General features: G+C 35.4%; 2 protein-coding genes across 4 annotated transcripts in view; one reads left to right on the top strand and one right to left on the bottom strand.

The window, feature by feature from the left end:
- Window positions 1–1,230: 1,230 nt before the first annotated feature.
- LOC110449195 lies at window positions 1,231–3,349 on the top strand (the record flags this gene model as incomplete). Its single annotated transcript, XM_021495892.1, has 2 exons — window positions 1,231–1,480; window positions 3,029–3,349. Coding segments are annotated over 2 exons (459 nt in total), but the record flags the coding sequence as incomplete, so codon positions are not given.
- Window positions 3,350–5,631: 2,282 nt separating this feature from the next.
- The window catches only part of LOC110449200 (nuclear protein MDM1-like), a 39,605-nt gene continuing 29,179 nt past the window's right edge, over window positions 5,632–16,057 (bottom strand). For 2 of the 3 annotated variants that reach the window (XM_021495901.1, XM_021495902.1), the window contains exons 11-16: window positions 14,620–14,736; window positions 12,390–12,607; window positions 12,014–12,090; window positions 11,294–11,438; window positions 10,076–10,180; window positions 5,632–7,322 (exon numbers count right to left, since the gene is read on the bottom strand). In XM_021495901.1, the coding sequence (XP_021351576.1) occupies window positions 7,189–7,322; window positions 10,076–10,180; window positions 11,294–11,438; window positions 12,014–12,090; window positions 12,390–12,607; window positions 14,620–14,736 (796 nt within the window). In that variant the 3' untranslated portion in view covers window positions 5,632–7,188. The remainder of the gene's footprint in view (window positions 7,323–10,075; window positions 10,181–11,293; window positions 11,439–12,013; window positions 12,091–12,389; window positions 12,608–14,619; window positions 14,737–16,057) is intronic. The other variant, XM_021495903.1, reaches the window with a different exon arrangement.

Below are 16,057 nucleotides of genomic sequence, written 5' to 3'. Positions count from 1 at the left end.
GGTCATCATATATACAGGTGGGTCATCATATATACAGGTAGTCATCATATATACAGGCAGGTCATCATATATACAGGTGGGTCATCATATATACAGATGGGTCATCATATATACAGGTAGTCATCATATATACAGGTGGGTCATCATATATACAGGTGGGTCATCATATATACAGGCAGGTCATCATATATACAGGTGGGTCTCATATATACAGGTGGGTCATCATATATACAGGTAGGTCATCATATATACAGGTAGTTCATCATATATACAGGTAGTTCATCATATATACAGGTAGGTCATCATATATACAGGTAGGTCATCACAATTACAGGACAGTCATCATATATACAGGAGGGTCATAATATAATATATATAAAAACGACCAATACCTGACATCACAAGAACCAAAACATGACTTCACAAGAAACAATACATGACATCAAAAGAACCAATACATGACTTCACAAGGACCAATACATGACATCATAATGACCAATACCTGGTACCACAAAGACCAATACATGACATCACAAGAAACAATGCATGACATCACAAGAAACAATACATGACATCATAATAAACAATGCATGACATCACAAGAAACAATACATGACATCACAAAGACCAATATATGACATCAAAAGGACCAATACCTGGTACCACAAGGACCAATACATGACATCAAAAGGACCAATACATGACTTCACAAGGACCAATTCATGACATCACAAACAATACATGACATACAATACATGACACCACAAACAATACATGACATTACAAACAATACATGACACCACAAACAATACATGACATTACAAACAATACATGACATCACAAACAATACATGACATCAAAAGGACCAATACATGACATCACAAGAAACAAAACATGGTACAATATCAAGGAACAATACATGACATCACAAGAACCAATTAATGACAGCTAGGGTAAAAATGGTGCTAATATCCTTAGAATTTTCCTAATTATTCACATAAACATGCCTTCGGCGAGCATATGATACAAGAATCTCAAACACCCAAAGTCAATGAAGCTTGCTGCAGAAAATTTCTGTAGAATCTGTCAATATTTTATAGTATGTATATATTATATATAGATGGGGTTTTTCTCCAGTGGACATAATTAACAGATTGATCATGACAACACGCTTTGACTACCACAACATCCAGAAAAATTAACAAATACTGATATAGATATTTATGTTAACAGCCGGCTGTGGTCACGACGCCTGCTCCCTTGCCAGTCCTAAACAACAAGTGCACACCCCAGAACATCGCTAAAGGCAATCTGTACTTCTCCATTGCTGGAGACCCTCACCGATTCATTGAGTGTGATCTAAATGGCAATGCTAACATCTTGACATGCCCATCAATGCTAAACTGGGACGAGTCAAGGTTGTCCTGTGTGTATGCCTTTACACAAGTCAACCCAACACCCAACCCAAGTGCCAGCTCAGGTAAGAGTCAGCCCCTATCCTCAATCTACTGGTCAGCGTAGGTGTTAACCTAACCCCTGATGTATTGGCAGACAAGTAAAGTCAACCCAATCTTCACAGATTTAAAAACAAGTTGGCTTTTCATCATACCAGAAGTATAGATTTTAGCTCACCTGGCCCAAAGGGCGATATTTGGCCAGTAGCATGTGGGGATAAAGGGCTATCAAGTTTGTTCAAATGAATGACCTTCACCCATTTCAAGGTCACAGGGGTCAAATATATTGAAATCTTTAATGACTTCTTCTGTATAACGAAAAGGTCAAGGGTGATGATATTTGGCCAGAAGGGTGTTTTTGGATGAATAGCTACCAAGTTTGTTAAAAAAATTATCTTTGCTTGTAATCAAAGTCACTTGGGTCAATTGTCTCAAAAACCTTTAAACGACTTCTTCTGCATAACCAAAAGGACTAAGATGATGATATTTGCGCAGTAGCATGCTTGTATGAAAGGCTACAAATTTTATTAAAATATGTGACCTTCGTCAAGGTCACAGGGTCAAATATGTTTTGAATGTAAAGGCCCTGGATGATAGTTGGTCATTGACATGCTGGAATGAAGGGCTACCAAGTTTGTTCAAATAAATGACCCTTCATTCAAGGTCACAGGGGTCAAAGATCTTTTAAACCTTTAAACAACTTCTGAAAAACTATAAGGCCCAGAATGTTGCTTGGTGGAGGGCTACCAATTTTGTTCAAGTGAATGACCTTGGTTTATTTTCAAGGTCACAGGGGTCAAATATGTTTAAAATCTTTAAAGGACTTCTTCTGAATAACCAAAAGGCCCAGGATGATGATATTTTGCCAATAAGATACTGGGATGATAGGCTACCAAGTTTGTTCAAATAAAAAAATCGTTTGAATGACCTAATCACACTTTCAAAGTCAAATGTGTATATACCTTTAAATAACCTAATTTCAATAAACAAATTAAAAGATCTTGGGTGGTGGTATTTAGCAAGTTGCATGCTGAGATGGAGATCAAGTTTATTCAACATAATGACCTTGTTCGACTTTTTGAAGTCACATCTTTTCACCGGTTCTACCTAAAGTCATAAATACTTATATTTTGGCTGTAGCTTTATTTCAGTCCACTTAAAAGGTTACAAATGTAAGATTAATACCAGGGGAGCGATGCAGGCCCATTGGGCCTCACGTTAATTTTCGTCTTACCTGTCGCACAGTTGAATGTATGTCACGACTGAAGCACATTTAAATCTTTGTCACAGTTGAAATGATCAGGCTCATGGTATATCTGAAGTAAAAATCATTTACTTAAAATGTACGTAGAATCCTGGCTATTTTTGTGTATAAGGAAATTATTTTGAATCACACGAGGAAATGATCGCTTACTGCATGTCCTGATGATGGCTAGACAAGCTAGCTGAAACATGTCAACTGTAAATTAATTACAGAATCTTCATATTGATATTACATCTTTTCTGTTCATTGATTTAATATTTATCATGTCAACTAACTATGATAAAACTTAATTCGTTGTTGACTTTTACAGGTAGTTTGAACACAGGTGCAGCTAATCCCTGTAGGGGACAAACAGTAACACCAGCCGGTCTCTTCTTCTCTCACCCTGACCCCAACAAATTTATCCAGTGTGACATTGCTGGCGATGCCTATGTCCTCACCTGTCCCTCGGGCCTGGTTTGGAATGAATACAGTACAACATGTGTTTCTCCCTACCTGGGGGCTGGCTCAAGTGGGTAGTCTCCCCTTAACACGAGGATAGCCTCCCCTTACCTGGTGGCTAGCTCCAGTGGTTCACCTTGCTCATTCACACTTTTACTTATATCACCAATAAAAACATCAATATTGTAAACCTTAGTTGTTCTATTTATTCGTTTCTTAGTTTTAGACAGAAAAGAACTATTCCATAGCGTTTTTAGATTCAAAAAATGTTTTTGCACTATTCAAAGCTTCCTGAACCCTTTCAACCCTATATAACTTTAGTAGACTACCATACATTTACGTGGATGAGTCCATTATGGTCTACAGTGGTGAAAGGGTAAACATTTATACACCATACCAAATTAGGTCAAAATTCATTGAGCCGTTCTTGAATGAAAACTTGATCTTCAGGTAAGTAAGCTAGTCAAACCTCAATCAGGAAACCTCATCTCAATGCAAAGTATTAAATAAAAACTTCCAGATTATGACCAGGGGTCAATTAGGTCATTTTCAATGTGAAAAGAATGATTTTGCTTGTCAACAACTTCCTTATAATTGTATATATTCAAATTAAGTTAAGTTTTAACTCATTGGTTTCTCACAGTGAGTAATCTCTATACACAAATCATACTCTTCTTGAAGTGTAGATGCATTGTAGGAACTTCCTGCTTTGCTTGACAGCATGTAAATACACTGATTTAAAGGGTAGGTATTAATGCTATTCTCTAAATAATCAATCTACATTTTAAGATAACTTTATTTACTCCTTTAAACTGTGAACATAGTTTTAACGAACTTTTAAGCCAGGGATTAAATGTCACCGGACCTCTATGTCACATCCATCTTGACATGGTGTAAAACCAATTAAAAATCACACTGCAAAGAAAAGTTGGCTTCAAAATGCAACATTCTGGAGTGCAGGAAAAGTTCTGAATTGTGAAACCAACTGATTTTGAATTGTCAAAAATAGTTTAGCTGTTGTAAAATTTAAATATTTCACATGCTTTGAATTTCAATAAATCTTTTGTCTGAAACCCCCAAAAAAACATATCCTGCAGAAAACCTCAGGACTTTTAAGTGTGATATCTTGTTTTGAAAAGGAAATATACATTGCTATATATCAATATCCTGTCTCATTAGTTGTAAACAAAGAGAAGGTCTCCATGCAGGAAAGTTATAGTCTTATCTTATTTAATACAAACTGCAAAATGTTCACTTTTTTGTTACTACAGTAGCTCATATAATTATCAATGTGTGTGTGTGTGTGTGTGTGTGTGTGTGAGGGGGGGGGGGGATTTCTATTTCTTTTATTATTTTTCGTTACAAAATTATTACAATAATTAAGCCTTTCCAGAATCCAGTACATTTTACTTGGTAGAAAAGAGCCTCTACTGACAAAGTTTAACTGTATAGAGGTAAATAATATTCATTATTGTGATGTGAATTTAGTATACATCATGTTTATATCAAAGGTTTCCACTTTTAAATGATTCTGTATAAAAAGAATAATAACAAAACACAAGTTGTATAATTATCTCAATCAGCATGATTTTTATCTCTCAAAATAAAACCTTTCTTCATCAAAACATACAAATAAATGTTGAAAAAAGGAGAGAAAATATTTAAATAATACAGGTTACATTCTCACTTCAATCTAGCTTACTAGTGCATGTAAAAATACTCTCCTGAAATGTTAAATAAATTGTACAAGGTTCCTAACTATTATCACAGACAGCAGACCTTAAGGTCTAATACTAGGGTGGGCAAAGATAAAAATGTGAAATTAGTCTATTTCAGCCAGTGTCCATTTTAACAGTATCCACAACACTGTTTATACTAGCCAGTTCCCATAGTAAACAGTATCCATAAGAGTGATTATACTAGCCAGTTCCCATAATTACCAGTATCCATAAGAGTGATTATACTAGACAGTGTCCGTAGTAAATAGTATCCATAACAGTGTTTATACTAGACATTGTCCAGACTAGCCGGGGCCGTACTAGACAGTGTCCATAGTTGACAATATACATACTAGACAGTGTCCAGACTAGCAGAGTCCATACTAGATAGTGTCCAGACTAGCCGAGTCCGTACTAGACAGTGTCCAGACTAGCCAAGGCCGTACTAGACAGTGTCCATAGTTGACAATATGCATTCTAGACAGTGTCCAGACTAGCCGAGTCCGTACTAGACAGTGTCCATAGTTGACAATACACATACTAGACAGTGCCCAGACTAGCCGAGACCGTACTAGACAGTGTCCATAGTTGACAAAATATATACTAGACAGTGCCCAGACTAGCCAAGTCCGTACTAGACAGTGTCCATAGTTGACAATACACATACTAGACAGTGCCCAGACTAGCCGAGACCGTACTAGACAGTGTCCATAGTTGACAAAATATATACTAGACAGTGCCCAGACTAGCCAAGGCCAGACTAGACAGTGTCCATAGTTGACAATATACATACTAGACAGTGTCCAGACTAGCCGAGTCTGTATTAGACAGTGTCCAGACTAGCCAAGTCCAGACTAGACAGTGTCCATAGTTGACAATATACATACTAGACAGTGCCCAGACTAGCTGAGTCTGTACTAGACAGTGTCCATAGTTGACAATATACATACTAGACAGTGTCCAGACTAGCCAAGTCCGTACTAGACAGTGTCCAGACTAGCTGAGTCCGTACTAGACAGTGTCCATAGTTGACAATATACATACTAGACAACCTAAGATGACACACAATTTTCCTACATCCTTATTGGTAAGATCATAAGCATGTGGCGGTCAGTGACTTGTGATATTGACTCAATATTCACTTTATGACATTAGATCACAATGCTCTCCGACAAATGCAGACCTTTCCTTCACACAATTTTTTATACTTTCCATCTTGTCTAATGATTAAAACATTATTTAGCATCTATTATAACAATCAAGGACTTTAAGTGCATATTTGGTTAAATGGACCTGATAAACAATTTTATTTTCTCAGGTCCATATTGCCACATTCACCTCACCAGAAATCTTTAATTTATAAATACACAATGAACTCTTCATTAAGTTAGCTTTCACATAACACTAAATATTTATTCTGATAAAAGTTATGTGCTTCTGCATTAAATATTAATAAAATCAATTAATGTTTTTCCCTTTTCACAGATAATATAAGCAGAAGTGAAATTAGTTGACTTTTCTGTATCAAATATTCCTGATAAAGCCTTGTATAGATTAAACAATAATTTAACATACATGCATAACTACAATATTTTGTGGCAGATAATTGAGCAGTACAAACATAAATAGATGTTTCAGTGGCTCTGTAATGCTGCCTCATAAAAAGTAAAATTAAACCAAGTATATCACACATACTAGCAGAGATATTGGTCCTTTTACAATATGGGAAACGTTGTTTCGAGTATATTTTTTTTTTACAATTTTTGGTGTGAACAACAATCCAGTAAGTAGATGAAAGACAATATTTGTTGGTTCAAGACACTTCTTTTAAAAATGATGAACAAAAAAAAATCAATCAATTATTGTTTTCCATGCATTTGGAATTATATATAAATGAAGTTGTAAAAGTTGAATTCAGGCAATAAAAATAAATCTTCCTCAATGTTTAACCACATTCTGTAGATTAAGATACAAAATTAATTAATGAAAATATAGTCCAAGATTGAACTTACCAGTTGATAAGCATGTACATACGTTCAATCATAAAACAACCTTTCTAAAAGTCTAATTTCTGGACGGAATCATGATATAAAACTCAACATAAATATTTGTATAACATATCTATACATTTCATATAAAAAATTGTATAAAATGTCATTTACACAATATCAAGTTTTCTAGACATATTCAAACACTTAAAGATATATGAAAACAGAAAGCGAGATTCTCTATAAAATTATAGCCAGGTCATCAGCAGGACCTATCTAGTACTACTGGTTGATTTAGAAACTGTGCATCTGTCTAGTTCTCCTCAGTTAGCTGCCACTCGCGGCTTCCCCCAGAATTCCTCCTTGCGTTTCCTGGCACGTTCAAGTGTCTCTGAGGCTAGAGAGCAACTGGAGGCTACAGATCGGGCAGACACGGACAGTACATCATCATCTACATCTGTAAATAAACAACAACACATCACTTACAAGTCTGAAGGAGAAATACTGTCAGTGTAAGCTAACCTTAACACCAACTGTTCATATTAATGTGTACCCTTTTGTTTTTATAGACATGTTTAACCACTAGTTAAACTTCAAGCGAGCTGACAAAGATATACCCATCCACCCCCACCCTTCATTTTATAAACAAAATTATACCCCAATCACAAATCCCTTCCTTTATGCACACCTACATATGATATTCTTTCCCTAAAACAAGTAACAAAAATATACAACAAAAGGTTAAGGAGGATTTGAGCTTACAAGGTTTCTGGAGCAGATTAAAGGTTCAAGGACCACCACTCCAGGAACAAAACCTTGATCTTGGAATCCTGAAACTCATACTCATTAAAGCTTTCCTTGTACTTTAACCTTTTGGATAAAGTTTGATCAAATTCTGTTCAGAAATGAAGTTGCTAAAGCAATGACAGAACTGTTGGTGAGACAGTACACCACTGACAGGGATAACACTGTATTACCCCTCTCCTATCTCTTAAAATGGAGGGGGCAGCATAAAATGTTGAAGGTTCAGACTTAAGTTTTTCTGTAATATAATCTGGTTTATTATCAAATTTCCTTAACAAACAGTTAAATATGTCTTTTATTGACCCCCAGAAATACAAGAAATAGTTCTCTATACAGTAAAACATGTTTATAACAAACTCCAGCTGTTGTATTAGTTCTCTATACAGTAAAACATGTTTATAACAAACTCTAGCTGTTGTATTAGTTCTCTATACAGTAAAACATGTTTATAACAAACTCCAGCTGTTGTATTAGTTCTCTATACAGTAAAACATGTTTATAACAAACTCTAGCTGTTGTATTAGTTCTCTATACAGTAAAACATGTTTATAACAAACTCTAGCTGTTGTATTAGTTCTCTATACAGTAAAACATGTTTATAACAAACTCTAGCTGTTGTTTAAGTTCTCTATACAGTAAAACATGTGTATAACAAACTCTAGCTGTTGTATTAGTTCTCTATACAGTAAAACATGTTTATAACAAACTCCAGCTGTTGTTTAAGTTCTCTATACAGTAAAACATGTGTATAACAAACTCTAGCTGTTGTATTAGTTCTCTATACAGTAAAACATGTTTATAACAAACTCCAGCTGTTGTTTAAGTTCTCTATACAGTAAAACATGTGTATAACAAACTCTAGCTGTTGTATTAGTTCTCTATACAGTAAAACATGTTTATAACAAACTCCAGCTGTTGTTTAAGTTCTCTATACAGTAAAACATGTGTATAACAAACTCTAGCTGTTGTATTAGTTCTCTATACAGTAAAACATGTTTATAACAAACTCCAGCTGTTGTTTAAGTTCTCTATACAGTAAAACATGTGTATAACAAACTCTAGCTGTTGTATTAGTTCTCTATACAGTAAAACATGTTTATAACAAACTCCAGCTGTTGTTTAAGTTCTCTATACAGTAAAACATGTGTATAACAAACTCTAGCTGTTGTATTAGTTCTCTATACAGTAAAACATGTTTATAACAAACTCCAGCTGTTGTTTAAGTTCTCTATACAGTAAAACATGTGTATAACAAACTCTAGCTGTTGTATTAGTTCTCTATACAGTAAAACATGTTTATAACAAACTCCAGCTGTTGTTTAAGTTCTCTATACAGTAAAACATGTGTATAACAAACTCTAGCTGTTGTATTAGTTCTCTATACAGTAAAACATGTTTATAACAAACTCCAGCTGTTGTTTAAGTTCTCTATACAGTAAAACATGTGTATAACAAACTCTAGCTGTTGTATTAGTTCTCTATACAGTAAAACATGTGTATAACAAACTCCAGCTGTTGTTTAAGTTCTCTATACAGTAAAACACGTATATAACAAACTCCAGCTGTTGTTTAAGTTCTCTATACAGTAAAACATGTGTATTACAAACTCCAGCTCTTGTTTAAGTTCTCTATACAGTAAAACACGTGTATAACAAACTCTAGCAGTTGTATTAGTTCTCTATACAGTAAAACATGTGTATAACAACCTCCAGCTGTTGTATTAGTTCTCTATACAGTAAAACATGTGTATAACAATTTCCAGCTGTTGTTTAAGTTCTCTATACAGTAAAACATGTTTATAACAAACTCCAGCTGACATATTAGTTGTCAATACAGTAAAACACGTTTATAACAAATTTTTTATATCAAATACCTGTCTATAATTTATAAAGATGCATAGCTTAAATCAATAGCAAACAAGAAGCAGGCACCTTACAGATATGTCACTAAAGGGATGTTGTATTTATGATGGTTTACTGGATTGTTAGACAATTAACCACAGAATTGCAACGAAAACTGATATTACACAGGAGAATTATCAACTCCTTTCCACTAGAAAAGGAAATTTTGGAGTTTTGAGCAACCACCAAGTTGTGTGATGTGAGTAAGTAAAATGCAGCTAACATATGACTGAAATTACGTGAAATAATAGAGCAGTCTTTAGATTGATTTTTAGTCCAAAAAGTATGATAAACAGATAGTACACATGGCGTGCAAAGATACACATTCACTGCATAGCATAATGTTTGGGAGATTTGAGTGAAACTATTTACTATGCAAAGTTTTAGGCTAAAATACGTCACTGTGGAAGCATATATAGCATGCAATACAAGGCAGGTGTACAATATGTACAGGAAGGTGTAGACTCACAATGGTTAACAGACGTAGGAGAAGGTGTGGACTTACCCTCGGCCTGTTTATACAACGAATGGGGCTGATTGTAGGTACAGCCAAACCCCTCGTTAATGGTGCTGGGGATATTGACCCCCGGAGGCGGGATATGTTTATTTACTACAAAAACACCACAGAAATGGCCACTCATATAAATATATATTTCAACAAATACTAAATCTTTTAAGAAATGTCTATACTTTTCAATATTTTATTTAAACCCTGTATAACTGAATGCCTCAACAACTTTTAGTTATCAAGGTATCTATGATAAACCTGTCTAGAAACAGAATTTATTTGGATGAGGCAAAACACTAAATTTTGACCTTTTTTGTACCGTATAACGGGTTATTTACGCAGGCTTTAATTTTCACCAATTTTGACCCAAATAAAGAAAATTGATTTTACACAGATTTTAATGTTAGAGATCTTGACATGTAAGGAAAATATATTTTCGCTGTGTTTTATCACGAGGACGGGATACTCAGCATATAAAGTGTCAAATAGTCTAATGAATAGGCTTTATGACAGCATATTGAGCAACAACAAGTGAGATTATTTTATTAAACAAACCGTGGCCATCAACAAAACAATTAGATGTGTGATATAACCTATTTTTCAAACAAAAAATTACTCTTTATATAAATGTATCGTCACAACCACGTGCACCTGCACACTGTTTTAAGACAACATTATGGTAATGAGCTTTATTATCTCTGCCATTTTTACGTTTTGTTCGCGATCATGTTATTGACCCGCGGAATCGCGGAGATATCCTGCTATCCTGTTACTCGCAAAAAAGTGTACTTTTTCAGCAAAAGTGTTTTCAGGAAAAGCTGCATGGCCGTACAGACAGTGTTAAGTACAGAGACAGTATTGAGAAGTTGATCATGTATTATTGACATGAATTCTGTTTACAGTACAACTAGTCTGTCAATTGTGTATATTGTCAGACCTCAACCCGAGAAAGCCTTCACACATTCCGAGGGTGCTTCATTTCTGAACATCAAGTACATCGATAATGAAAATATTTCTCCATATTTTGTCAGTTTATAGCTTTCAGAATGGTCTGCTGTTTTAAATAAAACACAGCTATTGTAAGGTTGACAAACATGTACCACAGGAACTAAATTAGTAAAATCATAAAATGTTATTTATTAGCAAACTTACTACAATGTCAGAAAATTGATTCCCTTACTTATGCAATGTATCGGAGATATTCTAGTACAGTACCTTGGTTCTTGAGTGGGCTGTGTACATAGCTGGTTTGTAAAGGCTGGTCACATGACACCTGGTCGTCCCGTAGGTAATGGGTGTCACGGGAAGGCATACCAAAAGTGGGGGTCGGACCAATCCTCCCTTGATTCACATCAATTTGCTGAAATAACACATTGAATTCATTGAAAAAAATCTTTCTGGTTGAATTCTAAGAAGCTGTACCATAGAGAAACACCTATACACTGGATAATGTATTTGAAATTATCACATTATTTCTTACTGCAGGGATTCATAAGGATTCAGCATTAATGTTTATGTTCTTTTTCCAGACATTTTAAAGAAAACATCTTGAAATTTTCACCACTCAGTTATAACCATTTCCTTCACAGTTTATCTCATATTTTCTCTTGGCTTCACACAATGTCATTATTATTTCAAATCATCAAATTTTCTTCCATCCATTAATAGCTTAGTTTTTTTTCTTTTTATTCAAGACCTATTGCAGAGAAAAAGATATTGTCCATGGACTTTTCAAACAGGCCTTTTTTTTTTAATTAAAAAAAAATAAAAAATAAATAGTTCCATTCCGTCCCATTCTGCCTAATTTTTTCCCTAAAATAAAATAAGTTGAAAATGACTCCCAAGTCTCTCACATCATTTTAAATCAGCCTTGTCATCCAATGGACAGATGATTTAGAGAAGGTAATTAACTATCTGGACGGTGTAATTAAATACCTTTGCGAATGTCTGCCCAGCTATTGGCTGTCTAACAACCTCCTCAACATGTGTATCATCATCATCATCCTCGAAATCTGTCAGCACAGAAAACACATACAAAACCATAAAATCTGTGTTATAACATACTGTTAAGTATGAAATATCTCTTATATTGCTTCATTTTCATTGAAAAATGCTATGTCTTTAAAAGTTAAAAATTAAATTTGTAAAATATGTTACAAAAATTATTTAAATGTTATTACAGTTAAACAACCATGGAAGAACCAATAAAACATTACCACTATTTCAATTGAACATTTTCTCATAAGCTTCATAATAGCCTAAAATAGATACATGCATTAATAAATTTTGTATAACAAGATCAAGTAGTCACCCTGGAGTGCAATAGGCTGAGATTTAAACACTGCTTTCCTGCCTTGGGGGCGTGATCTCTGAGGTGGAGACGTCAGGATGGCCCCACCCACAGCAGGCGTAGTCAGGTCCAGGTGATGACGAGCACCGACACGCTTGCTTGATTTCTGTTGCCATTTTGGAGTTGGAATCCGTCCACCATCAGTCTCCTCTACTGTGCTGCTGCTGGGTGTTATAATACTAACCAAGGAAAAAGGCCCATCACATATACACTTCACCTCTAACAGAACGAAATGTTTGGTAACTAAAATTATCTTTTTCTCCGACGAAGTTGCAGCAGTGAATCTATTTAAACAAGAGTTCTAAGAGCCTTGAATCACTCATGTGATGATTTTGGAAAGAAAGGTTTTTGGAAAGAAAGAGTTTTCAATGGTTTGAGATGAGCCCCCAAAGATGACCTAGGTGTTACCAGCTTATGTCTAACTGTTGATCTCTGTGGGCTAAGGATGTTACAAAATACTACCAAAACTTAAGGTATTTCAAATCCCCACAGCAGTTAGCATTTGGGATCTCTGGAGTGGCTAAGGATGCCAGCCAAAGAAACTACTTAAATCTACCTTAAAGTTTGGGAGATGTAGCGATATCGAAAGCAAATCAGTTAATTTGACCTTGCTTACCATCTCCTTTATTTGTATAGCACTTGATTCACATGGGGTAAAAATGCTTTCATCAAAACTTGGTTGAAATTCCATTAAATACAATGTACCACAGCACCAGGTATGACCCGACCACCCAATGTCTTATAGCCAATCAGAGGCTACAGACAAGTTGCCATGTTGGATTTTTGGATGCTGGACATAAGATATTGTGAACATAGAACACCAACCACATACCATTTACAATCAGAACGAACACTGACTGGAGGCCATCTTGGATTTCAGGATCCCAGGTACATGGCATAAGTTATGTAGGATATCCACCTAATATAATTTACCATCAGAATCAACACTTGAGGATGAAAAGGGGCTAGAAAATGTATTCTATTTTTTAGAACTGTGACCTTGACCTCAGGAACTTTATAAGCTTTATCTCACAACTACATATCAAAGGTGTATCACCATGTAAATTTCAGAAATTTTTGACATTTATGAATCTGATATAGTCTCTGGAAAAAAATAGTGGAATAGGTGAAAAGACAGACAGATGGACGGTTTGGTTTTAATTTGTTTAACGTTCTAATAACAGCTAAGGTAATTTAAGGACGTGCCTCCGTGTGTGTTGTGTATGTGTGTATGTGTGCATATATGTATGTGTGCCGGAGACCGGGTATGTTGGTGTATTTGCCTTCTTGTGAAAGATTGGATCTGTTGCCGACTTTATATTGAGATATCACTGAAATACCATGCTGAAGGCACCCAGCACAGCATTCTGTCCGGTCACATTATAACTGACAACGGGTGAACCAGTTGTTGCCATTACCCTTGATGCTGAACATTAAGCAGGGAATAACTACCACCAATGTTCAGGACTTTGGTATGTCCCGGCCTGGGGACAGAACCCATCGCCTTCTTCACCTGGTCGAACGTTCAAAAGTGAGGTATTGCCAAGCAAGGCGATGAGAAATAAAAGGTAGTTAGAAGTAGAGAGAAATATTAAGATCCCAACAATTGAAATTGGTACAGCAGATTTATTTTTGTCGCTTTTGTGTCCCCAAGTAGATGGACGGAAGGACAGAAAGAGATCGATGTTGTTAATGTAGAGTTTCCAGTGTACCACCATCCATCCATCCATCCATCCATACATACATAGTGTGTCTATATGTTACATAGTGTGTCTATATGTTACATAGTGTGTAGATATGTTATATAGTGTGTCTATATGTTACATAGTGTGTCTATATGCTACATAGTGTGTCTCTATGTTACATAGTGTGTCAATATGTTACATAGTGTGTTTATATGTTACATAATGTGTCTATATGTTATATAGTGTGTCTCTATGTTCCATACTGTGTCCATATGTTATATAGTGTGCTTATATGTTACATAGTGTGTGTATATGTTACATAGTGTGTCAATATGTGACATAGTGTGTCTATATGTTACATAGTGTGTCAATATATATTAAATAGTGTGTCAATATGTTCCCCTACACTTATTAACTGATCTAGGCAACACAAATTAAACAAATCTTTTGCAGGACTAAGACAAGCAAGTTGACCTTTGACCTACAAGTATGAAGTGCTTCCTTACCTGTCCTCGTCCTCGTTGTTGTCCTGCCGGGCCATTTTATTGACAACCACCTCTGTCTCCAGATCCTGTTCCCGCATCTGTTCATCCGACGCCATTGTGGCTCTCGCTGAGTCACGTCTGTAACACAAAAACACCGGTTCAGTTTCATTGTCATGAACTAGAACAGAGCAACAGAACAGAAGTTATTGCCTTAATGTCCTCTGCCAATCAGAAGCCAGGTGGGCCATCTTGGTTTACCAGATCCAGATAACATTTCCTCATTCACCATGTAGATCAAGATTGTACAAACTTTTTTTGAAACACCCAAACTTGAAATTACGACTGATTTACCATAAGTAACTTATCAATTTATACACATATTGGTTACGCTCACACCGACAGCTAGCTTACAGAGAAATTCAAAATATAATACAAATTTTCAACAATCCTACCTTTCATTTCTGATAATTGTATTGGTATTTGTATGATAATGAATGAGTGTGTGTGTCTTTATATATATGTTTGTTTTGTGTCATGTTATGTATATAGTAACTGTATTGTATTCTAATGTAAAACTTTGAAAAATGAAAAAAAAAATAAAAAAAATTGTACAAACAGAAGAAAATGCGGAGTCAGCTAATATGATGAGAAAAAGGGGTTGACCTTGACCAATGACCATTTCAATTGTTTTGATCTTTGCAGTACGTATCACATTATTTACACAGGATATCCACTAAATACTATTTAGCATCAAATTGATCATTGGTCAGTCAGAAAGGGCAATATAACCATTTCTCTCATTTCCCTGTGTGTAATATAGAGCTGTCCAGGGTAAGAAAGAGGTGAAGGAAATTTCTATCTTACATCCCATTTCATGTGATGTGACGTCACAATGGCTCAACAATGACATGACGTCCCAAATTTGTAAATCTCCAATGCCGTAATGCAGAAAAGGCGATGTGATGAAATTAAAACCTTTTACGATATATTTACCGTATACGTTAGAAAGATGTCATTAAGTTTTCTGTGCGAACTTTGCAAATATGGGGTATGCTTAATCTGGCTGACATATTCATTTTCGTCTAAAAAGCTCAGGGGAAAAATTGATATTTTCGAAATGGTAGCCAGTCAAAACACATTTTCATGGTTTCTGAGCTTATTCTGGTAGTTGGCAAAGCCTCAGCTGAGTTTTACCAAATTTGTAAACCCCTGGGATGGAATTTCCCTATCCTACACCCCTGGGCATGAAAGAGTCGTATAGTCTTTACAGTAAATCCCTACTGTTTGTTCTTGTTTTAGTAACAGCGACTTTAACCTGGCCACTAGGGAAAATTTCAGATATTTTAGACTTAATTCTGCATTCTAAGATAATCGATGAAAACAAAAGTGTGGTGGCAGAGACAGATTCCATAATAACTACAAGTATGTGGAACTTGCCATTATCTCTGAAGCCTAAATA

This window comes from Mizuhopecten yessoensis, unplaced genomic scaffold, assembly GCF_002113885.1.
Source record: "Mizuhopecten yessoensis strain PY_sf001 unplaced genomic scaffold, ASM211388v2 scaffold4525, whole genome shotgun sequence".
In the NCBI taxonomy this organism is placed as follows: domain Eukaryota; kingdom Metazoa; phylum Mollusca; class Bivalvia; order Pectinida; family Pectinidae; genus Mizuhopecten; species Mizuhopecten yessoensis.
Note: the sequence above shows the minus strand (reverse complement) of the source record. Positions and strands in the feature narration are given on the sequence as shown.